We start from the raw sequence: 26,513 nt of genomic DNA on the forward strand, positions 1-26,513 counted from the left end.
CATCGTATTAGGGTTCGGAAAGTAAAAGAAGGAGAGTGAAAGAGGGAAAGCGAAAGAAGGATATATCGTTTGTATCGCCCCGTCCATTGTTTGTATCGCGGCATCTTATTAGGGTCTCAGTAAACTCGCTCGGGCCCACCTTTAATGTATGCGGTCCATCCACGCCGTCCATCGGCTTTTCCATCTTATTTTAACGGTTGAGCCCAAAATTTAATCATACCCAAAGATCGAGTGGACCATACCATAGGAAATAGTTGGAATAATGATTTCCACCGTTGAAACCTTTTTAGGGCCCACAGTCATGTTTACATGTCATCCATACCGTTAATAACGTCATTCTTACTAGGATGAACTGAAAACACAAACATTAGCATGATTCAAAACTTCTGTTGGCCCACGAATATTTCAACTGTGGACGTTCAATTATCCCGTTTTCGGCCCACTTAAGTATTGGATTCGGTTCATTTTTGGCCTCATATCCTAAAATGCACTCACAAAACAGATGGACGGAGAGGATTTCTCACAAACATCACAGTGGACCCCACCTGTGTTCCCAGCGCAGGAACTTCTTACGGAAGGCTTTCGCAGGAAATCTGTGTCCGAAACGGATTGGCTACTCCCACGGGCACCAGCCAATGGCTGGTGGTTGGTGCTTTGTGGGCCCCACCATGATGTATGTGTTTCATCATTTCTGTCCACCTATTTTTATAGATCATTTTATGTTATGAGAGAGAAAATGAGGTATATCGAAATATAATCTGGACCACATTACAGAAACAGTGTTGAATGAATGTTGACCATTTAAAATGTTTTGGGAGCCATAAAAGCTTTGGATTAAGTTGATATTTATTTTTTCCCTTCATCTGGGTCTTTATGATCCAATCAACAGATTGGATGTCAAATAAACAGTGTAGTGGGCTTTAGAAGGATTTAAATGGTGGATATCCAATCATTATTGTTTTCCTGTGGTGTGGTGCACCTTAGAATTATATCCCTATAATTATTTTTATTAAATCCTAAAATGATCCGTAAAAATGGATGAACGGAATGGATGAAACGAATACATTATGTTGGGGCCCACATAACACCGACCGTGCATGGCTGGTGTGAGGGAGTTCACCCGCGTAGGACACGGATTAGATACTAACATTTGCACAGCCAAACTGGTTACTGAATTGACGTCACCAAGTTCTGTGGGGCCCACCATGATGTATGTGTTTTATCTACACCGTCCATCCATTTGGCTAGATAATTTTAAGGCATGAGACAAATAATGAGTCAAATCCATATCTGGAGTGCACCCCACCACAGAAAACAGTGGGGAGAGGGATGCCCACCGTCTATCCATTTCTCAAAATTTACTTCTTTAGTTCTTCTTTTGCTTTTCAATGATTTGGTTGTGTTTTCGTACATGACTATAATATATTTATAAATATCATGCATCCAATTTAAATATAGTTGCATTAGTTCAATTAAACATCGCATAGCTTAGGATCCTATAAAAATGAAACTTATTATGTGCATATTTTTTTTAAAGATGTTATGATTTAAAAGTGTGTATTAAGGGCTTTTTTAACAATCTTCAAAGTTTCATTAAAAAATTCAACCATTTTCTCAATGTTTCCCCATGTTTTCCAGCAAGTGCGATAAACTATGCGATACAAACGATATATCCCGTGCGATAACCAATACGTATCTGTATCCCAAGGGTGCGATACATAGTGCGATACCGATATTTCAAACACTGGCTGTATGGATGTGAAAAGAGGGAAATCTGATTTTCCCTTTCGTTTTAGCTCCAATGCTCTTGAAAATACAACAAATGGACTTTCTCGCAAGGTCAACTAATCGGCCGAAATCTCCCTTTCAATAACTTCTGGATCAAGAGAATCAAAGAAGGGTTTACTGCGTCACACATAGGGTTCGAAAGAGGAGTTTTCTAAAGCTCTCTTTCAAAATCCTTTTTCTTTTAATTTTAGTTTTAAAGACTTTTTTACTGTGTGAGTTTCTTACCAAATTTAACAATGGGTCACCACCATTTTAAGTGAAAGTAAACAAAGAAAGTTTTGGTTTTAACTTTACATTTTAAGTGTTTTTTTTTTTTTGCAATGTTAGTTTTACACCATTTAATATAAACAAAACAAAAAAAAAACTTTATATTGTAGCATACGCTCCGACCCCTATAGCATATGCTTTAGTGTATTTACGCTATTTAGTAACGATATGTAGCGCTATGGCTATGCTATGCTATGTAGCATACACTACCACTACGCTACTAGCGCTTTTTGAAACACTGATCTCAGCTTGACTTCCTCAGGCAGCTAAAACCACTCAAAATGGTTTCAGTTGACTCCAACTATTGATGGAAATTGTTAGTCTACACTACCACTTTAATTTGCAATCTACACCTTTACTTGCTTGCTTGGATCTTCTATGTGAAGAAATTCAGTGGCCTCAATGTAATTTGAATAATCATGACAAGCTGCAGGTGCCCTTGAACCTTGTCGAGAATATTGGGGCTGCTGATATCTGGGATTGTTTCATGCTCTTGTCTGTAATTAATGTCATGTCTCTCTAAGTGGCTGTGCCGAATGCCATGTATCCTTCTGAAGCTTTGTGTTTCTTAAGAATACCATTGACCAGCATGGGATAGTCTTGTCCTTCTTATTGTTCTCCTCCAGAATGGGCATGGATTGTTCATCCTGTGCCGTTCAAGCTCCATATTCTCAAACTGGACATCCATCTGGTCCAACCTTTCAAAATTTGCTTGGGCACTGCTGTACTGCTGATACATCATTCTAGTTTCCTCCAGCCATCCTAGGACTATAAAGATGCTCCCTTCTCGTGGGCATAAATAATTGGTATGACTTTGGTACATTTTGGGTGGGGACAATTAGGTCAAAGAGGTTGTTTTGGAAATCATAAGGGTGGGGATTGGATAGCTAAGGGCTGCTTGAATGACGGGCTGTGGGTTGTATCAGAGGGTAGATGTTAGCAGGCTTCTAGGACAAATTTTGGGCTGATTTTGGACTGGTTTGATGATTGTTAAAGACACTTATTTTAGGCAGTTAATGGACAGCTTGTTCAGGATTGAAAAAGGGAGCTTGTACAGGCTGGTTTAGGTAGGATTGGGTGGCTAATGATGAACCTAATGTGGAAAAATCTCTGGATATATTTCTAGACAGATATGGGCAAATTTCAGAAACAGGTTATCAGTGGCTAGGTTGCTCATGTTCTTGGCTGCAGGTTTTATGAATTGTAGCCTTGTAGGTAGACTTATTGATAGTCAGAAGGGGACAGGTGCTGGGACTGTGTCGGGGTAGCTTAGAGGCTGCTGTTTTGGGCTGTAAGTAGGGATAGGTTCAGTTTTAATGTGGTGAGAAGTAGGGGGCTGTTTGGAGACAGGTTTGAGGTTGGATAATAAGGGAGTTTGGGACAGATTTTGTGGAAGGAGGGTGGTGTAGGCATGTAGCTAATGAATGAGAATCGTTAACCGCAAGCAGTTATATCAAACCCTAGGACTAAATCATGCCCAAACACACCCAATATATAAATATAGAGATTCTTCCACTTGAAAAGAAAGGAAAAGCAATGCAATAACCAGCGAATAATCGAAGTTTTCACTAGTTTTGATGGTCTAGATCATACACCCCACGAGTGAAAACATGCAATTGCACAAACCCTAGCCCAAGGCTTGTAGAAAAGATAAAAATGTTCCAAAAGCTGCTCGACTTTTTCTGTTTATTGAGCTTTTATATGAAAGGGAACAAAAGAAAAGCCCTAACATTAATCTGACCCTTAACATCGAGCATAAAATATGGGTTGGATGTTATAATCTCAACTACACAATTTTTATTTAAAGGAAAATGACTAAAATATTCCTATTTACTTATGTGAGACATAAGCAAAGCAAAAATAAATCAAAATTGGTCCAAAAATAAATAAAAAATCGTACCTTAGGGAAGATGCCACCAAAAGACCCTTTTGTGGATTTAAAAGTGCACCACGGGTGCTATAATGTGAGGTTCATTATGGGTCTACGGGTTTGACCCATTATGGATGATATTTGGGCCCCTTTCCACGCTCTAATCCATCCCAAAACTTCTTGGCAAGTACATCATCCCGATCCATCAACATTAGGTAGTCCATATCCTCATTAGAGGGAGAGAAATCAGAGAAAAAACCAAGATCAAAACTTGCTCTATTACCAAATTAATGTCCAGATTGAATTAAAACTGGGCTTATGAGTAAGAGATCACATAGCAGGGGATTCACAAAAGAAACTACTTCAATTTGGAAGAGAAAAATCCACATACGATAGAAAAAGAGAATAAAGACTAGGCAGACTGCCATCCTTGGTTCAGCACCACTCTCTTCTTGGATCTCGTCCTCAAGTGCAGCTTGTGACTGATCTAGAGACGTACTTACATGCTGTTTTTGAAGCCTCGCCTATATGTATCAGCTACGTCTCGAATCTAGTGGTTCCGGTTAGGAACCAACGTGCAATTTTTTTTTTCCCGTGCTTTGATTTGAAACTCATCTAGATCTTTTGTTTTTCGGATCTCTCTCACAAGCACCAAATACTGGGAAACCCGCAAAACTTCTATTATTGTTGGTAGTAGTGGTGGGATGATGATGAGTATATTTAAATATATAAATATAAAGAACCTCTTCTATGTTTTCTCACTCTTCTCCTGGTTAGAGGTAAGGCTTCCAACCTTGCGATAAATGTACTTTTACGCCGGAGTTTGAAAACAAGGATGTTATTTGACGTACAATAATCTCTATATCCCTATTATGAATCTGCACCCCCTGGCATCGATAAACCTTTTGGATCTTATTAATCGAAGAGATACGGCTTTGCGCTATGGTTTCTTAGACAGTATGTATTAGGTGAACAGTCGCCACAATTTATCCTTGTTTCACATTCTGTCACTCAGTTTGCTACTTAAAGTCTTAATCATGTTGCTTTAGTGTTATGTATGGGTATTGGAAAGTGGAGATCACATTTCAAGTAGTACATGTTGATCTTAGTTAAATGTGGCCAGGAATCTACAAGAGGCTTGGGAGATTTTGGTTACTACAATGGTCACCACATGACACTTCTTTTGGTTATTGGACAAAAGAATGCTGCACAACCCCCTTATATGACGTCAGGCCGTATCATGAGTTTGAATCTTTCTGAGGGGATCCACCTCCAAAACTCTGATTATTTTTCTTACTGAAAAACGAAGTCATACGTCATCCACAGCATGAGGAAGAATCCATGCCAGCTCTAACCCTTATACCAATCAATAATCAAACCATTGTCAAATCTAATTGAATGTTCTTAGTTCTTAGTAAACATTTTCCTAACGAAACTTGAACTGTGTGAATTGGCACATGTGAACAACTAGATCCATTTGGGCACGTGTATCTCTCCCTCTTAAAAAAACCCTTGTCCTGGAGTGCTGAAGTCCTTTAATCTCTCCTATAGTGAATTTTGCAATTTCTACTAGCAATTTGTCAAGGGTCCTGATCATCGCCATGGTGACCCTCCAAAATTGCAGTATGGAACTTGCATGGTAGCACGAAATGAATTTCTCATCACAATTAAAATTTAACTACCTACTTACCTGTTTCTGCCATCTCAGCAAGCGAGAGTAATCCCCCGTGATTGAAAATGCAGTAATTGGTCTAGGATTGGCCCTGACCGTGCCTTTACTTGTGTGGCCTCTGTCATCTTTCAACCCAACACAAACTCACCAAAAAAACGTTTGGGTAACCCTATAGTATGATTGGCCAGGCGCGTAAATCATGTCTGAAATTTGCTGCCAGGCACTTAAATCATGGCAGATATTTGCTATAGATTCTGTTTTAGATGACTTGGAGAGCGCTCCTCTAGAGGTTGAAATTCAGGTGACCTGAATCAGTTGCACAAAGCCCACATAAACTAAGGGCAACTCATCTCTCCAAAAGTCCTCTTCATCCACTCAAACCACAGAAAAATGTTGCCCATTGATGCCAAGGAACACATATGATCATTGGGACCTTTTATTGATTCTTTTGAACTGTTCTTCCCAAGAAAACCCAATCTGTGGGATGCTTTATTTTTATTTGTTAAGTACCAGCTTCCCTGGTCATCCCTTTCGAACATAGAAAATTCAACCTTCATCTTTTGAGCTTGGATGATTGCATCACCTTCAACCTTATTCCCTTGCATTATCTGCGGCTCTGGTCCAGATTGGATCCTAGTGTTGGGGAACGACCTTATGAATGATTGTCCATCAACTGACTGTTGACGTGTGTCACCTTGGAAACCCACGTCAAAGAAGCTATGATTTGTGTTTGTTTTTTTTTTTTTTTGTTTTTTTGGTTTTTTGAAGGATCACAAAATTTATATTAAAAGAAGAAAAAGATACAGAGAAGAGCGGGGCCGCTGAGGAAGCGTACTACCTAAGCTCCAAGGAAAAGAAAATTACAGCCCTTTAGATTATCTACATTAGCAGCCCACTCTAAGATTAACTGTTTTGCTCTACGCACTAAGGACTCCACCGATTTAGAATTGTTTTTAAAACATCTTCCATTTCTTTCTTCCCAAACAGCCCACCAAACAACTAGAAGGGCCTTTCTCCAAATTGGAGTTCTTCGCTTTCCTAGGCTGACACCGTGCCATGCCTTTAACAGCCGACCTGTTGTGTCAGGAGAAGACCATTTAATTCCGAAGGGACTTAAGATTTCTGGCCAGATCTGATTAATATAGGAGCAATGAACAACCAAGTGATCGGCCGTCTCTTCATCCGCCATGCAACAAAGACAGACATTACGTAGGATCATCCCCCTCATCAAATTGTCAACCGTAAGCACCTTTTTCTTTCCAACCAGCCATCCAAAAAATGCGATCTTAGGAGGGAACAAGTAGTTCCAAATCTGGTTTGTCATTGGTTGTTCATCGGGGAAGGGACTGCAATCCAGAATTTTGTAAAATGACTTAACCGAGAATACTCCAGATTTATCAGCCCTCCATATTAGCCTCTCTTCAGACAAAAGATAACGGCTTACTTTTGGAAATTTGATCTAGGAGGGCCACATACTCTGCGATCTCCCAATCTTGTAAATTTCTTTTGCATTCCAGATTCCATACCAAATTTCCACCTGTTAATGAAAGTCCGTCAATTGATTGATGATCGTGGTAATGATTTGTTTGACTCTGCCGTAGCTTGTGTTTGATCTCTACAATGGGACTGTCCTCCAAATCTTTGATTAAATTTTTATTAATGGAGAAGACAAGTTATACGACGTGTACAATCTAATCAATAGACCTAACCGTAATTCTAACCTAACGATATTCAACTCAACTCTATCCAGATCTTCTAAGCGTTTCCCTAGCCCAACCCAACCACATGAATTGGCATGTGTGAACAATTGAATTGATACAGGTATCTGCTCCAACGCTAACTCTGTGAGCTTTCCTTTTTTGGACCTCTTGATTATATGAACTTTTTTTTTTTTTGAAAAAGTTGATTATATGAACATTGAGCTAAGGATATGCACATAATCTTTGATCCTTATGTTTGGACAAGTGGAGCCTGTGGATCAGTGATGCAAACCATTGATCTGATGGGCCCTGTCATGGACATGGGATTCCCTCAAACTCTCTTGATTGAACAAATTTAACGTTTCTATTAGGGCTTGTTTGATTCGGAGTATTAGAAGGGATTAGGTGGTATTGAATTGATGGAACCATAGTTTAAACCCCACACCTCGTTTGTTTTCTCTCTGGGATATTGGCTTTGAATGCTTCGGAAAACGCGCCGAAAACCATTGCAATAAGGAAAGGGATATGAGGAATCCCTCTCAGATTTAGGCGCTATAACAGGAGATTTCCAAAATACCATTGCTTCTTGCCTCTACACTGTTTGAAAAAATTTGAATGGGTGTGTTGATGTTAGCAAGTTCTGTGGGTCCCACCATGATGTATGGGCACCATCCACACCATCCATCAATTTTTTGAGATCATTTTAGGGCATGGGCCCAAAAATTAGGCAAATCCAAAGCTGAAGTGGACGCCACCACAAAAAAGCAGTGGGGATTGAACGCCTACCATTTACCATCGAAAACTTCTTGGGGGCCTTATGAATAGGTTGGATGGCAAATAAACATCACAGTGGACCCTAGGAAGGTTTCAACGGTGGGCGTCATTTTCCCCACAACTTTCTATAGTGTGGTCTAGTGTTCGAAATATCGGTATCGTGCAATGTATCACACCCTTGGGATACAGATACATATCGGTTATCGCACGGGATATATTGTTTGTATCGCATAATTTATTGCACTTTTTGGGAAACATGGGTAAACATTGGCAAAATGATTGAATTTTTCAATGAAACTTCAGGTATTATTAAAAAAGATCTTAATACACACTTTTAAATCATAACATCTAAAAAAAAGTGCACACAATAGGTTTCATTTGTGTAGGGTCCTAAGTTATGCGTTGTATGATTGATCTAAGGCAACTATATTCAAATATAATGCATAACATTTATAAATGTATGAAGACATGTATATCCACACCGTCCATCTGTTTTGCCACCTTAATTTATGGCACTATCCCAAAAATGAAGCAAATCTAATTTTCTAGTGGACCATGCCATACGAAAGAGTATTGATTGAAGGCCCTACCATTAAAACCTTCTTAGGGCTCACCTTAATGTTTTTGTAGTGTTATTTACCATCCAATCTGTTGATAAGTTCACATAAGCCTGGATGGAAGGAAAAAACAAATATATGATTGATCCAGAACTTTTGTGGCCCATTAATAGTCAATCACCACCTTTTCCTTTAGTTTGGTCCACTTGATAATTAGATGTACTTCATTTTTTGGATAATACACTAAAATGATTTGGAAAAATGGATGAACGACGTGAATACAAAATACATACATCAGGGTGGGCCACATTAAGGGCTGCACTGTCCTGGGTGAGTCCAGGTCTCACCTACACGTCTTTACTTTTTTTTTTTTTTGATAGGTCTTGGCTCAAAAAAAGAGGCAGATTTTGTGGGCCCCATGCATTGTATCATGCCGTCCATTCATTTTTTCGGATAATTTTAAAGCTTGAGCCAAAAAATGGGGCAGATCCAGAGATCAAATGGACCACATCATGGGAAACAGTGGGAATAATGACGCCACCATTGAAACAACTGTTTTCTTTGGTGTGGTCCACTTGAGCTTTGGCTCTACCCCATTTTTAGTCTTATATGCTAAAATGATATGAAGAAATGAATGGGAGGAGTGGATATAGCACATGCATTATTGTGGAGCTCACAGAGTTCCCGTAATAAAATAACATTGAGATGTGAAAGTAATTCCATTGGTTTCAAACATAGACGTATGTAATATGGTGGGACCATGACCGTGGGGCCACCTCGATGTAATATGGTATGTCTACACCGTCAATTCATTTTGAAAGTTCATTTTAGGGTGTGGGCCAAAAAATGAGCCAAATCCAAATCTCACGTGGATCACACCACAAAAAAAAAGTGGTCATTGAATGGCCACCATTAAAAAATTTTTGGGGGCTACAAAAGTTTTGGATCAAGCTAATATTTATGTTTTCCCTTCATCCAGGTCTGTTAGACCTTATGAATAGATTGGATGGCAAATAAACATCACGAAGGGCCCCAGGAAAGGTTCAACGGTGGATATCATTCTCACCACGGCTTCTTGTGGTGTGGTCCACTTGAGCCTCATATCTGGCTACATTTTGGGATCACGCCCTAAAATGACCTATCAAAATGGATGGACGGAGTGGATAAAACACATATATTATGGTGGGCCCTCTAGAGTCCCTGATAGGACCACCATCCATCTCCAGGCTCCCAATTTGTGCCGGATGCGGATTTCCTGCCAAGCCAAATGCTCAGTTGCGTAGTAGTTCTCGTGAGAACTTTTTGAGAACTCATCATACGTGATGTGAGTCCAAAATCTGAACGGTCCACGTGATGCAGCACTCCATGAAACCCCTATGGCCCAACTTTTACTTTGATCCAAAACTTTGGTGGGCCATGGAAAAAGAAAATAGTTTCCGCCCTTGATCGCATCTTTCTTTGCTATGGCTCACCAGAGTTTTAGATTAAGGTGAAAATTGGTCCCAGGGAGTTTCATGAGATGCCGCATCACATGGACCGTTTAGATTGGAGGCCCATGACATGTGTGCAAAGGTGCGCACATGCGTAGATGCGTAGGTGAGCATGCCTCTTCCTCTGAAAGGCTTTTGCAAGAGGTTCCTGTGCTGAGATACTAGATGGGGCCCACTGTCATAAATCCACCCCGTCCATCCACTTTGCGAGCTCATTTTAGGATATGTGACCAAAAATGAGGTGGATCCAAAAATCAAGTGGGCCATATGAGAGGGAAACTGGGGAAGGGGTTTCCTACTGTTGAAACTTTCCTGAGCTCCACCTTGATGTTTATATGACATCCAAACCGTTTATGAGGTCATTCCCATTGGGATGAAGTGAAAACAGGAAAAACTTATCTTGATATGAAACTTTTGTGGCCATAAAAATGTTTCAATGGTGGTCACTGAATCCTTAGTGTTTCCTCTTGTGCGGCACACCTGAGTTTTGGATTCACCTCATTTTCGGTCACATGTCCTAAATTAAGCTTGCAAAATAGATGGACATCGTGAATTTCTCACAAACAACATGGTGGGCCCCACCTAGCATCCCAACGCAGAAACTTCATGTGTGCATGAAATCCGCGTCTAGCGGCGCCCGATAAAAAGGGCTCGAAAGCCATTTTTGATTGTAGAGAGGGTTCCGGCCTTCCGGAACCCTAAAACCCCGAAATTCTCTCCCGAATCTCCGGATTTCTCTGATTTTTTTTTTCTTCACATTTTCTTCCGAAATCTCTTCCATTTTCAAGCACTAATCTATTCGAAGAAAGTAAAAAAGGGAATTGGAAATTTTCTTTACCCTAACCTACGAGTGGCGAGCTTCGATTCGAATGACCCACCAAATGTAGCTTCCAATCAGGGCAATCTCTTCTACAGGTACGGAAATCCACCCTATTGAAAGTTTCCCTATATATATATATTCGATTTTTTTTTGGAATATTTATGCACAATAAAATTTTTCTTAGTTTCTTCTGACGAGTTTCGTATCGTTGGACTGCGATACCGATAATATCGGCCGATAGTATCGATATTGCGAACATTGGTGTGGTCCACGTAATTGCTGGATCTGCCTCATTTTTTAGCCCATGCCATAAAATGATGTTGCGAAATGGATGGACGGTGCGGATATAACACATACATTATGGTGGGGTCTACAAAACTTGGTGACGTCAACACACTAGGAAGGTCGGTGGTTGCGCTTGACATTTCCAAACCGTGTACTTCCAGATATGTGGTTCAATCCAAATGTGTTTACAACTAAAATCTAGGATTTACATTTTCAACAATTACATTCCAAACATGGAATATGATGTCCTCTTAAACATGAGATTTCAAGGCAATCACTGACACCATATAATCATTGCAATAAACCAATTCTATCCTACTTAATCCCACTTAATCCCACATGCCAAACAGGCCCGTGTTTTTGCTAAGTTAAGAAGAAAATATAGCATTAGTCCACATTCAATGGAAAAACAAATATGGATCATATGTAATGCATGGGCATTTTCACACCGGGCTCGAGTGGGTAGCATGTGGGATGCAGGGGCACACTCGAGGTGACTGGCTCGTGAGTGGGGCCCACGAGGGGGGTTCGGATGAGGTCCTAACCCATGTGTTGTGAGGCATGAGCTATGAGATCAAGGGATTGATTCGCCATGCTCTATCAGTTTGAGCTTTTAGAACAAGTGATTAATTGTCCTGCATCAAAGTGGTATCAGAGTAGGAGGTCTCTTGTTTGAGATTCCTCACCGGAGGTGATTAATGCAGGGGGGCATTTTCACACTGGGCCTGAGTGGGGTGGCCTATGGGATGCATGGGCACACTCGAGACAGTTGGCTCGTCTGAAGCGGAACCCATGTGAAGTGGGGCCCACGAGGGGGGTTCGGCCAAGGTCCTAACCCATGCGATGTAGGACTTGGGCTATGAGATAAAGGGATTGATTTGCCATGCTTTCTTAGTTCGAGCTTTTAGAGCAAGTGATTAATTGTCCTACATCAATATGCGAGCTTCTGGTTTGGGAAATTTTGGGGGCATGATCTTTCAATGTTGCAGCCCATAAGACCGACAGTTTAGATAACTGAACCATGTGGTCCACTTGCCCCAATTCCTAACACAAGGCTTGAGGAAACGGTGCATATACTGGACTTGAGGATCATATAATTCACTGTACCTCTTTATGGTTTCAGTGACAAATGCAAGAGTCCAATAAATTGGCATAAAGCAAATAAGCATGTGGGACCCATCCACGATTGTAAATCTCGATTTTGGTATGTGACTTGCTTTGGACTGAAGGTCTGAAAATTAGTCAATTGGGATGAGTCAACTAGTTTTGGTTTGTCATGTCAAGTCAAAGCCTAGGCTTGTTTGGATTACTAATTACCACGGTAATGCAAAGGAAAAGTGCAATGATTACAAATTCCTATACCTTTCTCCCGACAATATTGCATTTGACCGCCGATTCCTGTGTTTGGTTTGTCAGCGGTAAAATTGTAATGATGACATTTTTTCCATTAATGTGAAATCATCACATCCATACACTAATGTCGCTGTTTGGATATGAGATTTTCATGCTAATGCCATGAAAAAGTACAATGATTACAAATTTCTTTACTTGTCTCCTAAAAACATATGCCTTTAGCCGACAATTCTCGTGTTTGGTTTGGCGGTGGTAAAATTGTAATGATGACACTTTTCCTTTACATTATTGTGGTAATTGGTAATCTAAAAAGGCCTTAAATGGGCTGAAATTAACTAAATAGACTGAAACCAAGTTGTCTCATGGTTTTGTTCGATGTTTAAAATCATGAGTGGGACAGCATCACCTTGATTAACACAATCCACCTAGGAACGAGAGATGTCCACACCGTTCCATATTCCCAGCAGTTTGACTGTGAGGATAAAACTCAGCAGAGGATCCCAATTACGCAGTGACCATTTCGCTCCATAAGAGCTCCATTACCTTGTAACAAGACGAGTATAGGGGTGGGATATTTTTTTCATACTAAGAAAACACAAAATTCACAAACATGCCATCGTGCGAAGTGGTGCGAATTTCTGCAGCCATCACATGATATGCTGGACATACAGATGAGCTAGCCTTTTTAACCCTTGAAAGCAAAAGAACATAGACCATGTGAACTTGAAAAAATGTCTGGATCAATCTAGCATCTTCCGAAGTATATGATATTAGATAATCAAGCATTTCTGTTCAAGGCTGTGTTTGGATCCACAAGCGACTTGAATTGCAGCCATTCAGTTTAGTCAAGACTCAAGAGGGATTGAAAACAATTAATGACATTCCTAGTTTTTATTTTATTCTATTTTATTTATTTTTAATGAATAACATTCCTAGTATTTAATTTTAAGGACATTCCTAATATTCATAACAAGGAAGTAACCTTCAAATTGCAGTTCGATTCCTTTCAACTCCAACTGGAAAGTAGCATGTCACAATTTACCCAGACCCTCCATGTGAATGCTGAGGAAATTATGGTTTACTTATTTCCACATTATTAGACTGATAATTGCTAGTCGATGCACTATTGCATCCCAACACACAAAAAGCTTATCCTTAAAAAAAAAAAAAAGAATGGAAAAAAGAAAAGAAAGGAAAAAAAAACATGCAAAAGCTTAAATGTTTTCCTTCCACAGGCAGTGTTTCTGTAGGAATATTGTGGGGATAGCCTAATTCAATTTGGATTTTCTCTCGTTTTTTGTTTAAATAGGTCGGTGGGGTGACACCAAAGAAAGGTGGAACAGAACATTTAGGGCTTCCCGTTTTCAACACAGTAGCGGAAGCAAAGGCAGAGACAAAGGCTAATGCATCGGTTATTTATGTTCCCCCACCATTTGCTGCAGCTGCTATCTTGGAGGCAATGGAAGCTGAGTTGGATCTGGTTGTGTGCATCACAGAGGGGATCCCTCAGCATGACATGGTAAACCGGATCTTCTTGTTGGTGCTACTTTTTTGCCATCCTGAACACGTTGGTTCATATTTTTTGTCCTTCCATACATGGTAATCGTTTTATCTTTTGAATAATGAGACTTGGAATCCAGGAAATTTTTTTCTCTAAGAAAATAGACTAGACTTCATTTTTGTCAATTATTGGGCTTCTCAGTATTTGATAATTTAAAAGATTTATTTATTCTTAAAAAAATAAAATAAAAATGACCTGGGTGAATGCTTTATTGGAATGCAACTGTAATCATGGTTTTAAATAGCATGTCAAAGTGTGAGTTGCCTGGAAATGGACATCAGCATGACTTGGCCTGACTTATTCTGTTTCGGTCATCTGGTGACACATCAGCTCCCAACTGAAACTGATCCGTCTTGGGAAAACCCGAGTTGTATTCGACGATGAAATGTGCTTCAATGACATTTCCACTGCTGTGTTGGTGAGTGGCATATGATAGGTGGAAAATGACTGTCAGCCTTCAGTCGTATAAAATTAAGTTTCTGAGAGTATGCATTCCAGAATGTTCAGTCTCGGATTGTGTAGAACTGTTAACTTTCTGCCTAATTGATGCTGTAACTTGTTACTATCAGTTTGACAGGAGCAGTGTGTATGGACTATAGAATATCTGTGCTTCATTTTCTTCACATGATCTTGGTTGGCCTTGTAGACTAATCGGCGCATGTCAGTGGCAGTTGTAAGCGGAGAGCTGCAGGGTACATTATGCATAGGATGTACATCTATTGCCTGCTAGTATGCTAGTGTCTGTGTTTCCTTGATTATTCCATTGTATATTTTAGCAAGTGCACTTGGGCATCAATGTCCTCATGCATGTAGTGTTGGGTTAATGGGTATTATAAATAGATTTTAATTTTGCCTTACTTGGATTTGGCTCCATGGACTTGGAAAGTAACTTGGTCCAAGGTATTTTGGTCATTAGACCACTGCTCTATGTGTATATATGGACATGGGCTTAAATATATATTTATCGTAGCATACTTGTTAGGCCATGTGCAATGGAGACCAAGAGCTGCACCGGTTAGGAGTGACTTGGTTCAAGTTGAAGGCTCTAAAAGGGCAAGGGGAAGGTCCAAAAGGACGTGGGTGGAGTTGATGACTCATGGTTTAACTGACTATACAGTCCTTGATAGAGTGGAATGGTGGAGGAGGATTCGCGTAGCCGACCCAAATTAGTTGGGATGATAAAAAAAAAGTTGATGTATCTCAACCCCAATTAGTTGGTGCATCATGACCCTCGTTGTTCATTGAAAATGATGGGAGGGGTGAGCCTATTCCTTTGGCGCCTTTTGGGTTTTAGGTACATTTTCCCTTAAAGAGTACTTGTTGATGTATTGGCTCGCTCTTGTTGTCTCACTGCTCTTTATCCATGTTTTTTTTTTCCTCCTTTTGTGGTTAACTTTTTTGTAGTTGTCCTGTCTCGTTTTGGCTTTCTTTTAATAAAATTTTGTTTACCTAAAAAAAGGTTGGAATACGTTTTTTATTTTTTCCTGACCCTTTCCAGGTAAGTATGTTGTTGGAATAAGGTTTAGATGATGATGATCATTGCATACTTATTATTTAATATGGATGGGTAATACCAGTGATGACCTAAGAGTTATTTGAGTTCACTGTATTTGGTATGTCTGATGCTTTCTTTTATATTATCTGATGAACAATTCTTACTTGCCATTTTGTATTTCTCCATTGTACATTTTATTGCTCCCTTGCGTAGCCTGAAGAAATTCTTTTCTTTTCCTTTCCTATTCAAATCTCAGGTTCGAGTGAAGGCTGCTCTTAACAGGCAAACCAAGACTCGGCTGATTGGACCGAACTGCCCTGGTATTATCAAGCCCGGAGAATGCAAGATTGGAATTATGCCGGGTTATATTCACAAGCCAGGGCGTGTAGGAATTGTTTCCCGATCGGGTACCTTGACTTATGAAGCGGTATGGTTTTTGTGAATTGTAGCCTTTGCTTTGAGGACACATGTCAGGGGAATGTGATTCTATTTGTTATATGCATGTCAGGTTTTCCAAACAACTGCTGTTGGCCTGGGACAATCTACCTGTGTAGGAATAGGAGGGGATCCTTTCAATGGGACGAACTTTGTGGATTGCATGAAGAAATTCCTTGATGATCCTCAGACTGAAGGTAAACCAGTTGCAGATGTGACCTAATTCGCAGATGTGAAAGTACTGAATCCATCAACCCTTCTTTTTTGTGTGCTTTAGTTGGTACCTTTAAAGACAACTTACACTATATTGAGTGTACTTGCCATGGAAAATTGCTCTTTAGGGGTCCTTTTGTTTCCACCATCGCTTTTCATGATTGAAATTCTAATGGGGCCTCTGATAATTGTGTTGAAGTTGTGGCACGTGGGTTGCTTTGTAGTGGGTCCTCTTTATATGCATGGACACACCCGCCCAACCACACAAAGGACCCCTTTTACAACCATTTAAATGAGTGCTGATGATTGGTTGTGCAGGTGTCATTGTTGACAGGTATCTGACCTGGTAGGATGAATTGTAATTCATTAATTATCAGTAATGTTTTCCGCATCGTTGTCGCATTATGTATCGCACCGTTGGGATACAGATACATATTGGTTATCTCATGGGCTATATTAGTTATATTATAATTTATCGCTGTTGTTAGGAAACATGGGGAAACATTGGGAAATTGGTCAAAATTTTCAATGAAACTTCAGGGATTGTTAAAAAAAGACCCTAATACACACTTAAAAATAATAATAATAAATGACAAAAAACAAGTGCACATAATAGGTTTCCTTTGTATATGGTCCTAATCTATGCGCTGTTTGACTGGACTGATGCAACTATATTCAAAGTTAATTTATAAAATTTATAAAAGTAAAAAGACATGTATGGAAACACAAACGTTATATTAAAAAACAAAAAAAGTAGAAAACTAGAAATATACCTATCGATCTTGAAAAAAAATTATTTTTTAATATTTTTAATTAAAAATTAAAAATTTTCCTAAAAATCCCCAAATTGCCAAGAATATGTAGATCAGATTATATACATGTTTGATTTCGTGTTTGGACAGTAAGACTGCGGCCAATTTGGGAAAATTTTGATTTTCCTCAATTTTCCACAACTTGTCCCATCTCCCCCAAATCTCGAAATCGAAGCTCAAAATACATAATTTTTCATGCAAAACATGAAGAATCATGGATTTCTTACCATTTGACACTATTTACAACTTACAACATACAAAAACGAAAAAAAAGAATCACCACTAAAAAATACGCACCTTTTAGAATTTGGCCCCAAGAAGTTTCCGATTGTGATTTCAAAGAAATTTAGAAAATTTTCTTCCAACAAACTAGAGTGGACGGATCAAAATCAGCTTACAATGTGTACTAGGAAGTTTTTTTTTTTTCTTCTTGCAAAAAAAAAAAAACCGATTTTGTGAATTTTTGAGAATTTTTCAGACAAAACAATGTTGGTTTCCTTTTATCCCTTTCGATATCTCACTCGATATCAATATATCGCCCAATAATTAAGAATTTATAAAGGGGGAGTTTGGATATATCGCACGATATCATGATATCCGTGATATATCGCGATGTCATGCGATGTATTGCACAATACCATAAAATATGGATGTTAAAGCTGGGTTTCGTATCACCCAGTTGAGATAACATATATATATCATGGGATATATCGGTGATTTCACAAGATACTGAAAACACTGGTTATCAGCTCTTTTCTTTTTAAGATCCCATCTCATGATGCTGGGATATCAGAACGCTCCTTGGAATTGCATAACAGGTCACCTATATGGCTGTTCTCCATTGGGATTGTCTTCAGGTCTAGTCATTGTGCAATGTGTACATTGAGCTTGAGCTTGAAGCTTTTCTTCAGCCTTTCAAATTGTGACCATTTTTAGGTTGATTACACTTTGAAAAAAATCATTTAGTTGGACTCTGTTTAACATCACCTATCATGAATTGCCAATCCCATTCTGAATAAAATTACATCGTTGATAAGTAATGTGTTTAACATAACCTATTATGTAATGTGTTGGTGTCTCTAAACCTATATTTTGGATAGATGAAAAATTGTTGTAAATTTGCAACACTGCCTGTTTGTAGCTAGACTAGAGTCTTCTGCTTTATGATCCTAAATAATCAGTCTTGCAAGGAGAAAACATAGGGATGCAACTATAGGAGTTTTTAAATGAATAGTAAATAGGGAACAAATCAGTCCAACCTTTTTTTGGATGCCTGTCCCTTGTCAGGCTTCAACGGCAACATTACATGCTGCGGCATGTTTTTGGGTTGTTAGGCGTTCCCCCAGTGGGGGCTAGGTGGGACTGTCGGCGACTCTATGCATCGTTGCCAAGGCCCTCTTCCTTCCACGTCTGTCTTCCTGGCTCTGTCTTCTGTTGCCTTCCTAGCTTGATGGAGACTGGATAAGTGGGAACTCACTCCCTTTCTCTGCCGCTGCATGATATAGTCTCTATCTTATGACTCTAGGGAACTGCAAAAGAGGAGGCGTTTGCTCTTATGAACATGGTTACCCAGACCCTTTAAAACATACATAGAAAAGAATCTCGGGGGTTTTCTATAGTAGTAACTCCTTTTCTCAGTATATATTTTCTGATGAAACCCTCATTTTTGGCAACTTTTAATTTTCTTGCAACTGGATATTGTTAAAATATTCGGTTTGAAGGACCCAACTTGCAGTGGCACGTTTTAATGGATAGAAGGCTCGACCAAGCTGAATTAATGCTCATGAATAGGATTTTACATTTTGGGCCATACCGTGCATGCCTTCTGTGTGGGGTTTGCATTTCATTCCTGATTTTATACACCAATAGAAAAGAAACACTAGTTACATTTGTAAATATATTCTTCAGCTTATACCTTGCTTGTATTATGATGTGGTTTGGTGGTTTTTTCTATGATAATTCAAGAAATGATTGCCAGAACACCTTTGTTCCATTCTTATGCTCCCTTGTTCTAAGTTCAGCATTCACAACAAGACAGACATGTTGCTGACAGAGATTTTTTTCAATTGTTTGTAAAAATTAGCACATAGCAACAACGTGTTGGTCGTTATGTGATGATGCTAATGTGACTTGCATTGCAGGGATTGTTCTTATAGGAGAGATTGGAGGAACTGCAGAAGAGGATGCTGCAGCCTTAGTCAAGGTATTGAAGATTGAGGTCATTTAAGTAGTTTGTGAGAGCGGATGGCTTGATGCTTGATAATGGTTTGAGCTTGATTAAACTAAGTAGCTTGTAAGCAGATGACTTGATGCATGAAAATGGTTTGGACGTTTGCTATGTCAAAACCTAGTTGAATAAACACGTTTTTAACACTTGTAATGTAGGGGCACTTTCACACCGGGCTTAAGTGGGGTTGCCCGTGGGATGCAGGGGCATACTTAGGGTGGGCGGGGCCCACGGGGGAGGTCTCGTGTTCGAGACTCCTCACCGAGGGTGATTAATGCGCATTTCACACCGGGCTCGAGTGGGGTAGCCTGTGGGATGCAGTGACACACTCGGGGTGGGCGGCCTGTGTGAGGCGGTACCCATGTGATTTGGGGCCCATGAGGGGGGTTCGGCCGAGGTCCTAACCCATGAGATGTGGGGCCTGGGATATGAGATAAAGGGATTAATTCGCCATGCTCTAACAGTTCGAGCTTTTAGAGCAAGTGGTTAATTGTCCTGCATCAACCTGCATCAAATATTTTTCACAGTTAAGTTGCTTTTGGTCCCCCAGGCTGAAAACTCTCTGTATTTTAGAGCTTTATTCCATGTTTTGGTTGGTATACTTGGAAAAGTTCTTTTGGTATCACCGAGTTATGATCTTATCCTTCAAAAAGGAAAAAAACAGAAAAAGAAAAAGAATAAAAAGAAGTTATGAAGCAAGTTAATCAAACATGCTTTTACTGGATTTTCTAGGTTTTGTTAGGAGAAAACTTACAAGGGTTGATAAGACTTTGTGATTTATTGTGAACTGAGCACAATGCTCAGTTAAAAAATACTTCTGCCAAAAGATACACTTGGTCATTCATGTTAAGTGAGCCAATCTCTACAAGTAATTCCAAAATATGGAAACCCTAATCTTTTGAAATTGAACTATGTTGATATTTTTATTCTCGATTATTCCTATTCTAAAGATGATAATTCAACGCAGATGAAAAATGATCTCATTGCAAGAAAATCGTTGTATATAAATATTCTTTTTTGCCATCTCTTTATTCATCATATTTCACTTTTGATTGATTTATAAAAGACACTATAACGCATGTGAAATATGATAAAACATATTGCACGTGTATGGAATGTGTTGGCTCTTGAATATATACATTGCATCTCATACGGCAGCAAGGAAGTATGTTAGAACTATAGTGAAAGAAACCACCAAGTTGTACAGAGATGAAGGGAGCTTCTTCCTTTGAATGATGGTTCCTTACCTTTGGCTACACTATTGTTCTTCAATATATAGAGCATAAGTCCAGTCTTCAATAAGCTTCCTGCGGTGGTTTTTCATACATGCTTTAATTTCATGTTTGCTTCATGGAGCTATTTGTTTTGGTAGGGTAGGAATATCTTTGCAGTTAGTAGAGTTCAGTTCTGAGTTGATCACCGATGTTGCTGAGACCTTGAGTAGACAAACATTTCAATGTTCATTGGTGTCTTAATCGCTTACTTCTCTTGAATGACTTATTTCTTCCTTTGGACGGTTTGTGTGCTTTTCAAATGGACTGATCTTTTCCGTTATTAATCAAATAGGAAAGTGGAACTCAGAAGCCTATCGTTGCATTTATTGCTGGACTTACTGCATCGCCAGGTCGTTGCATGGGTCATGCTGGAGGTATTTTCACATGCACTTCTGCAACAAAAAAATCTGAATACTATGTGTGTGATCATTACAAGGAATCCTAATTGCACCAGACTTCCCATCAGGGCATGTGGCAGGGGTGTACAAGATCCAGAATGCTCATCCAATGGGCCAGTTATATGGTTCTTGGACAATAAATCAGTTGATTGAACACAGTCCTAACTACTCAATCAGAAGAGGGCCCAAAAGGTGTGTTGTTTGTACTTCTTTAAACCGAGTCCTTAGGATCATGCAAGTAGTGTGATGTTTTGGTGACTGCACATCCGTTGTGGTCCAGTCTCATACTCTGCAACCCCACAAGAATCCATGTAACTTGTACATTAACTTGTGTGCAGTTTGTATTCCTTGGTTGTTATACTTTTGAGGCATGAATTCTACCTGAATTTATCCTTTTTCTTTTCCATTTTACCTTTTACAGGCAGATATAAATCTTGCAACACTATGTTGTGTGTTTTCGAATCTTCTATTGAGGTCAAGGCATTCCGTAACGCTAATGTTGGCCATAACAGCCACCACCGTTACCTTTACGATATGGGATGTAACGGCTGTTACAGTCTCTCTGTCTCTGTCTGAAAAAACCCTGTATTATTCTGTTTCGGCAGTTTCAACCCTGTAACATGCTGTTACCGTACATAACGACCACAATGGCTGTTATGTAACCGCTTTTGCATACCTTGATTGAGACTCTTGTTTCTATCTTCTTTAGATTTTTGTTCCATTTTGCTTCTTTATGGAGTGAATATGTTATGGACGTGTTCTCTGTATGTTATGGTGCAGCGATTGTTTCTGGTGGGAAGGGAACTGCCCAAGATAAAATTAAGACCCTCAGAGCAGCCGGAGTGACAGTTGTAGAGTCCCCTGCAAAAATTGGCACTGCGATGCTTGACGTTTTCAAAGAGCGTGGTCTTGTAAGTTAGAAGGCTTTTATCATATTCCTATTATGTGGAATAACTCTCTTTTTTAGTTTGCAAAACCATCGGCTTCCTCATATTTTTTGAGGTGATTGGATGTAGCCTCTGATGCGGTCAGGAATATGCATTTTTTTTTGAAATCTGTTGGCCATTTGATAATCAATAATGGAAAGTGTCTGCAGGACAGCATACAACTACGTTTTTTTTTCCTTCTGAAATTCAAGTTGTTGAATTTGAATCAGATTTTGGCTTTACTTGAAAGGTTTGCATGAGCTTGCTTGTCAATACCTGGGACAAATGCTAATCTCACTCCCAAATAACAGTCTCCCATGGGAACACACAGCATGCATAATCTGGGCCTCCCATCTGGCAGACCCATCATGGATGGGCTGTAGCCTGAAAACCAAACCCGTCGGATGATTCTCACCATTTGACTGAGGGAATTCTGACGAAGGAGCGAGTCATTATAGAATGTTTGACCAGCAGTTTACATTTACTGAACAGTCCATTAGAGCAGTTAGGATGGTCCAACTGATTTTGAGTTTTGAGTGATGGTTCATCCATGATGGGCCTTGCCAGGATGAGTGATGTAGATGCTATAAAATAATATTCCATTGTTCTCATGGAGTGTGTGTGATATTTTGCAGTTGCATCTAGTTGTTTTGGACAACCCCCTCTTGTTCCATCGTCATCTTCATTGCAGTCACTGTCATCATCACAACTGTCTTAGTTATTTGAGGTTGCTTTTACATATCTTATTTCGCCAATCATTATTAAGGCCTTTGAGTTATGACGAAGTGGGACATAACAATGGATGAATTACGCCCCCACAATCACACTGATAAGCATAGATACTTTCTCCAAGCGTAAGTTCTCATTAGTTATAAAAAGACAGGTCTAAATCCACAACTCCCAAAAAATCCTTATATTTTCTTGCATGATAACAGTACCCTAGTAGATTCACTGTGACCATTTATAGCATTTTCATAAGGTCCATTAATTTTCTTTTGAATATGGCTCATCGTATTTTCTTTTTGAAAAATGATCATATACAACGTTGTATGTTCTTTTATTTTCTGCTGATGTGTCACTTGTATATAGCATTCGGGCCGTGCAAGAGGTGGGCTGCATCATAAAGACCACCCGGGACAAAAACCCGGTGGGCAAGACCATTGAAATCAATAGACAGCCTATGGGCTTACACAAATTGTGTGTGGCCTGGTCCGCGTGATGAGTGGATTGCTACCATTTTCCTTCCAGGCAATCTTTTCACCAAGTGGATTTTTGATTTTTTTTTTTGGTGGTACAAGGAACCAAATTTCATTTGAAAAAAATTTGAAGATTGAAATTACAGCACAAAGGGAGAAGCCAAAAGAAAAGCCAGCAGATGGAAGAGCAAGGATTGGGACCTGATGAATGATTAAACAAACTGTTTAATCCAGATGGAAACCCCAAAACCGCACCTAACAGATTGGGCCATTTGAGCTATACGATCTCTAACAGACTTTCCACTGAATAAAACCCTTGATTTTCTCTGTCAGTGCTTGTGAAGCCTCAAAGATTCTAGAGTTCCCTTCTTTCCATATATCCCAACAAATGGCAAAAGGCATGATCGATGTTCCATAGGGTGCTCCTTTTGCTCTTGGCCGGGCTGATTCTCCATTGCTCCTAGTAGATAGCATTGTTTGTGATCACTTCTCTTCCTTTTTTATTTTATTTTTAAAATTTCTTTCTTTCTTTTGCAATCAACAAGAAAAATCTAAGGTGGAGCTAGCAAACATAATGGTATAAATATTCAAAAAAATACATGGAACGCCCATCTACATTGAAATTTAAAATGGAGCATTAGTCATATTGGTACAGATGCACATACACATGCGCCTACAGGCCCACACGCATGCCAACACACAAATCCTAATCTACGTACCAATCTAGAGATGAACTTGTGGGGCCTAATGCTTTGGAGCTTTCATTAGAGATCTTCTGTGGTCTGATTTTCTTTGGCTAAGTTGCAGTTTCTCTCGATTGCTTGATAAGCTCCGTCAGAGTTGACAGTGTCTCTGAGCATAGGTGATCATTTAATTTCCACTCGTTTCATAATCCATCATGGCATTTGCTAGCTGCAACAAGGGTGTGAGTTTGGGTGCGTTTGGATGCTCGATTGAACTGAATTGTAATCAGTTTGGTTTGTTGTAAAGGAAGTTTCCTGGTGCCATTGTACTTGATAAAGACGATCAAGCCTCTAATCGCAATTATGTGTTTCAGGTTGGATTTACAAAATGATAGTTTGGCCAGCACCATTTTAGAAAGGGTGGTGACTCCTCACACATGGCTCCCTCATTCTTCTCACTCGTAGCATGCATGTAAGGTTTTCCATACCTTCCAAGAAGTAGGTTCCATTGTAGATCGATCATGTCGCTAAAATAAACTGATCAAGCAATCCCAAGCTTCCAATTGAAATACGTCAATTGAATGATTAAAAATAATGTATTTAAGTCCAATTTCAAAAGACAAAATCAGATGTTTACTTGGTGAATTTTGGACTATGCTCTATCTACGCTTGCGTGGGCAATTTAACCCAATTCCTACACCTTTTTAATAGAAAAAGATCTTATAACATTTGTAGAGGCAATGGGCTCTTATGATATAGCCTTTTAGAGAGAAGCTATTAACAATAAAATGGATTTGATATTACAAAACCATACCTTGTACATCTGCTACCGGATAACAAATCCATAGGATATAAATAGGTATTTAAGAAAAGAAAAAACTTAAGATCAGAGGATATAATTTAACGTTCGGCTAGTAACCAAGGTATAAATAACAGGAAGGCATTAAATTTTTTGATACATATTCATTGGTTATTAAAATTACCATCATCTGCATGCTAATAGCAATTGCCTCTATTTATAATATTGTAATTTGTCAAATGGATGTAAAAATTATATTTCTAAATGGTGAACTAAATGAAAAAGTTTATATAGATAAACATTAAGGGTTTGTTATAGCAGAACAAGAAAAGAAAGTATGCAAACTAATTAAATCTCTTTATAATTTTAAACAAGTACCTAAATAATGGTATGGATTTTATTTATTTTTTTATTTTAATTTTTTATTTTGAAGGATATAAATGAACTTTTTAAAAACAGCCTGGGAAAGCTAAGACAAAAAATAACTACCAGGAAGCATTACAATTCCAACATAGAGCATATTATATTAAGCTTTATCGAAAGACGCCCAATAGCCTACTCTACTATATCCCTTTTAACCCTTTTCACAACTTGTTACAAGAAAGCGCACTTGTTGTCGAAGTACTGCGTGTTATGTTCCTTCCACAAGTGTCATAGACTAGCCATAAGTAGCAACCACCATACAAATAATCTATCTTTCACAAAATGGACACTGTGCACAACACATGCGGGACTAATTGTGGCACAACCCAAACCACCTCAAAGAGGATGGGAAAATGAGTCCACAACTGGAAGGCGAAGGGGTAATGTAAGGGAAGGTGGTTGACTAATTCCGCCCCACTCATGCAAAGAAGGCAGAAGTTGGGAAGAATCATGCCTCTTTTTTGAAGATTGTCTAAGGTTAGAATCCTCTTAGAATCCTCTTCCAACCTGCTAGCCATACGAATGAAGCATGTTTTTCAATTCGATGAATTTGATAAATGCATAAACAACAAACTCTTCAAAAATAGATGTGTTATAATATATTTATATGTGGTGATATATGATATGTTGATATTTGATACTAATCTAAAGATAGTAAATAAAACTAAATTCTTCATGTCATCTTATTTTGATACGAAAGACTTATGTAATTTTAAGTATTAAGGTTATTAATGTTCTAATGGAATTACATGAATACAATTATATTATTTGAAAAGATTTCAAGTATAATCTTCTTGATTGTGCACCTGCTAGTATGTTATGATTTCAAGGATTTAAAGAGTTTTGCTTGATGTGTTTCATCAGTCCTAGTGCTTTTGACGTATTAGTTAGGTTATTAACAATTGATATCAGATCCAATATCATGTCTTATGATCGAGTCACAAAGGGGTGACCTATGAAAAAGGACAACCTTGACTTGAGTGAAAGCCACCACGACATGGAAAAGGTTACTTGGACAACTAGAGTGCAACCGCTAAGTGAAAAGGGCTATTTGGATAATTAGAGTGTAGTCACCAAGCCTGGGAAAGGGCTACCTGCAAAAGAGGCCAACGTGAATATCGCTCTAGACTGGGCCATTGCGGACATTAGTTGAGGAGTGTAGTGGAATGTTACGATTCCAACAATTTAAATAGCCTAGGTTGACACGTCCCATATGTCTTAGGGCTTTTGGTATATTGGTTAGGCTCTTAATATAGTATTCCCTATAATCATCATGTGGAATTATTTAAAATGTAGGGCATAGTGTATTACAACTTGACTACTCGAGCGTTATAGGTAACTTGATGTAGATAATGAAACACACTAAATTCGATATTGCATAAGCTATTGGTAAGTTGAGTAGATACACTAATGGCTCGTTTAGCATCTCTAATCTAATTCAATAAGAGCTACTCCAATAAGATCTTCATATTCTATCTCTTGTTTTAAATGAGCT

At 39.0% G+C, this 26,513-nt stretch overlaps 1 protein-coding gene across 1 annotated transcript in view; it reads left to right on the forward strand.

Annotated features, from left to right (window-relative positions):
* LOC131236831 (succinate--CoA ligase [ADP-forming] subunit alpha, mitochondrial-like) overlaps window positions 1–22,174 on the forward strand; it is a 39,105-nt gene extending 16,931 nt beyond the window's left edge. Inside the window, exons 2-7 of the mRNA XM_058234303.1 lie at window positions 13,886–14,095; window positions 15,889–16,059; window positions 16,141–16,264; window positions 19,234–19,295; window positions 20,886–20,967; window positions 21,772–22,174. Coding sequence (XP_058090286.1) covers window positions 13,886–14,095; window positions 15,889–16,059; window positions 16,141–16,264; window positions 19,234–19,295; window positions 20,886–20,967; window positions 21,772–21,911 — 789 coding nt within the window. The 3' untranslated portion in view covers window positions 21,912–22,174. The remainder of the gene's footprint in view (window positions 1–13,885; window positions 14,096–15,888; window positions 16,060–16,140; window positions 16,265–19,233; window positions 19,296–20,885; window positions 20,968–21,771) is intronic.
* Window positions 22,175–26,513: the final 4,339 nt, after the last annotated feature.

Source organism: Magnolia sinica, chromosome 2 (genome assembly GCF_029962835.1).
Source record: "Magnolia sinica isolate HGM2019 chromosome 2, MsV1, whole genome shotgun sequence".
Taxonomy (NCBI): domain Eukaryota; kingdom Viridiplantae; phylum Streptophyta; class Magnoliopsida; order Magnoliales; family Magnoliaceae; genus Magnolia; species Magnolia sinica.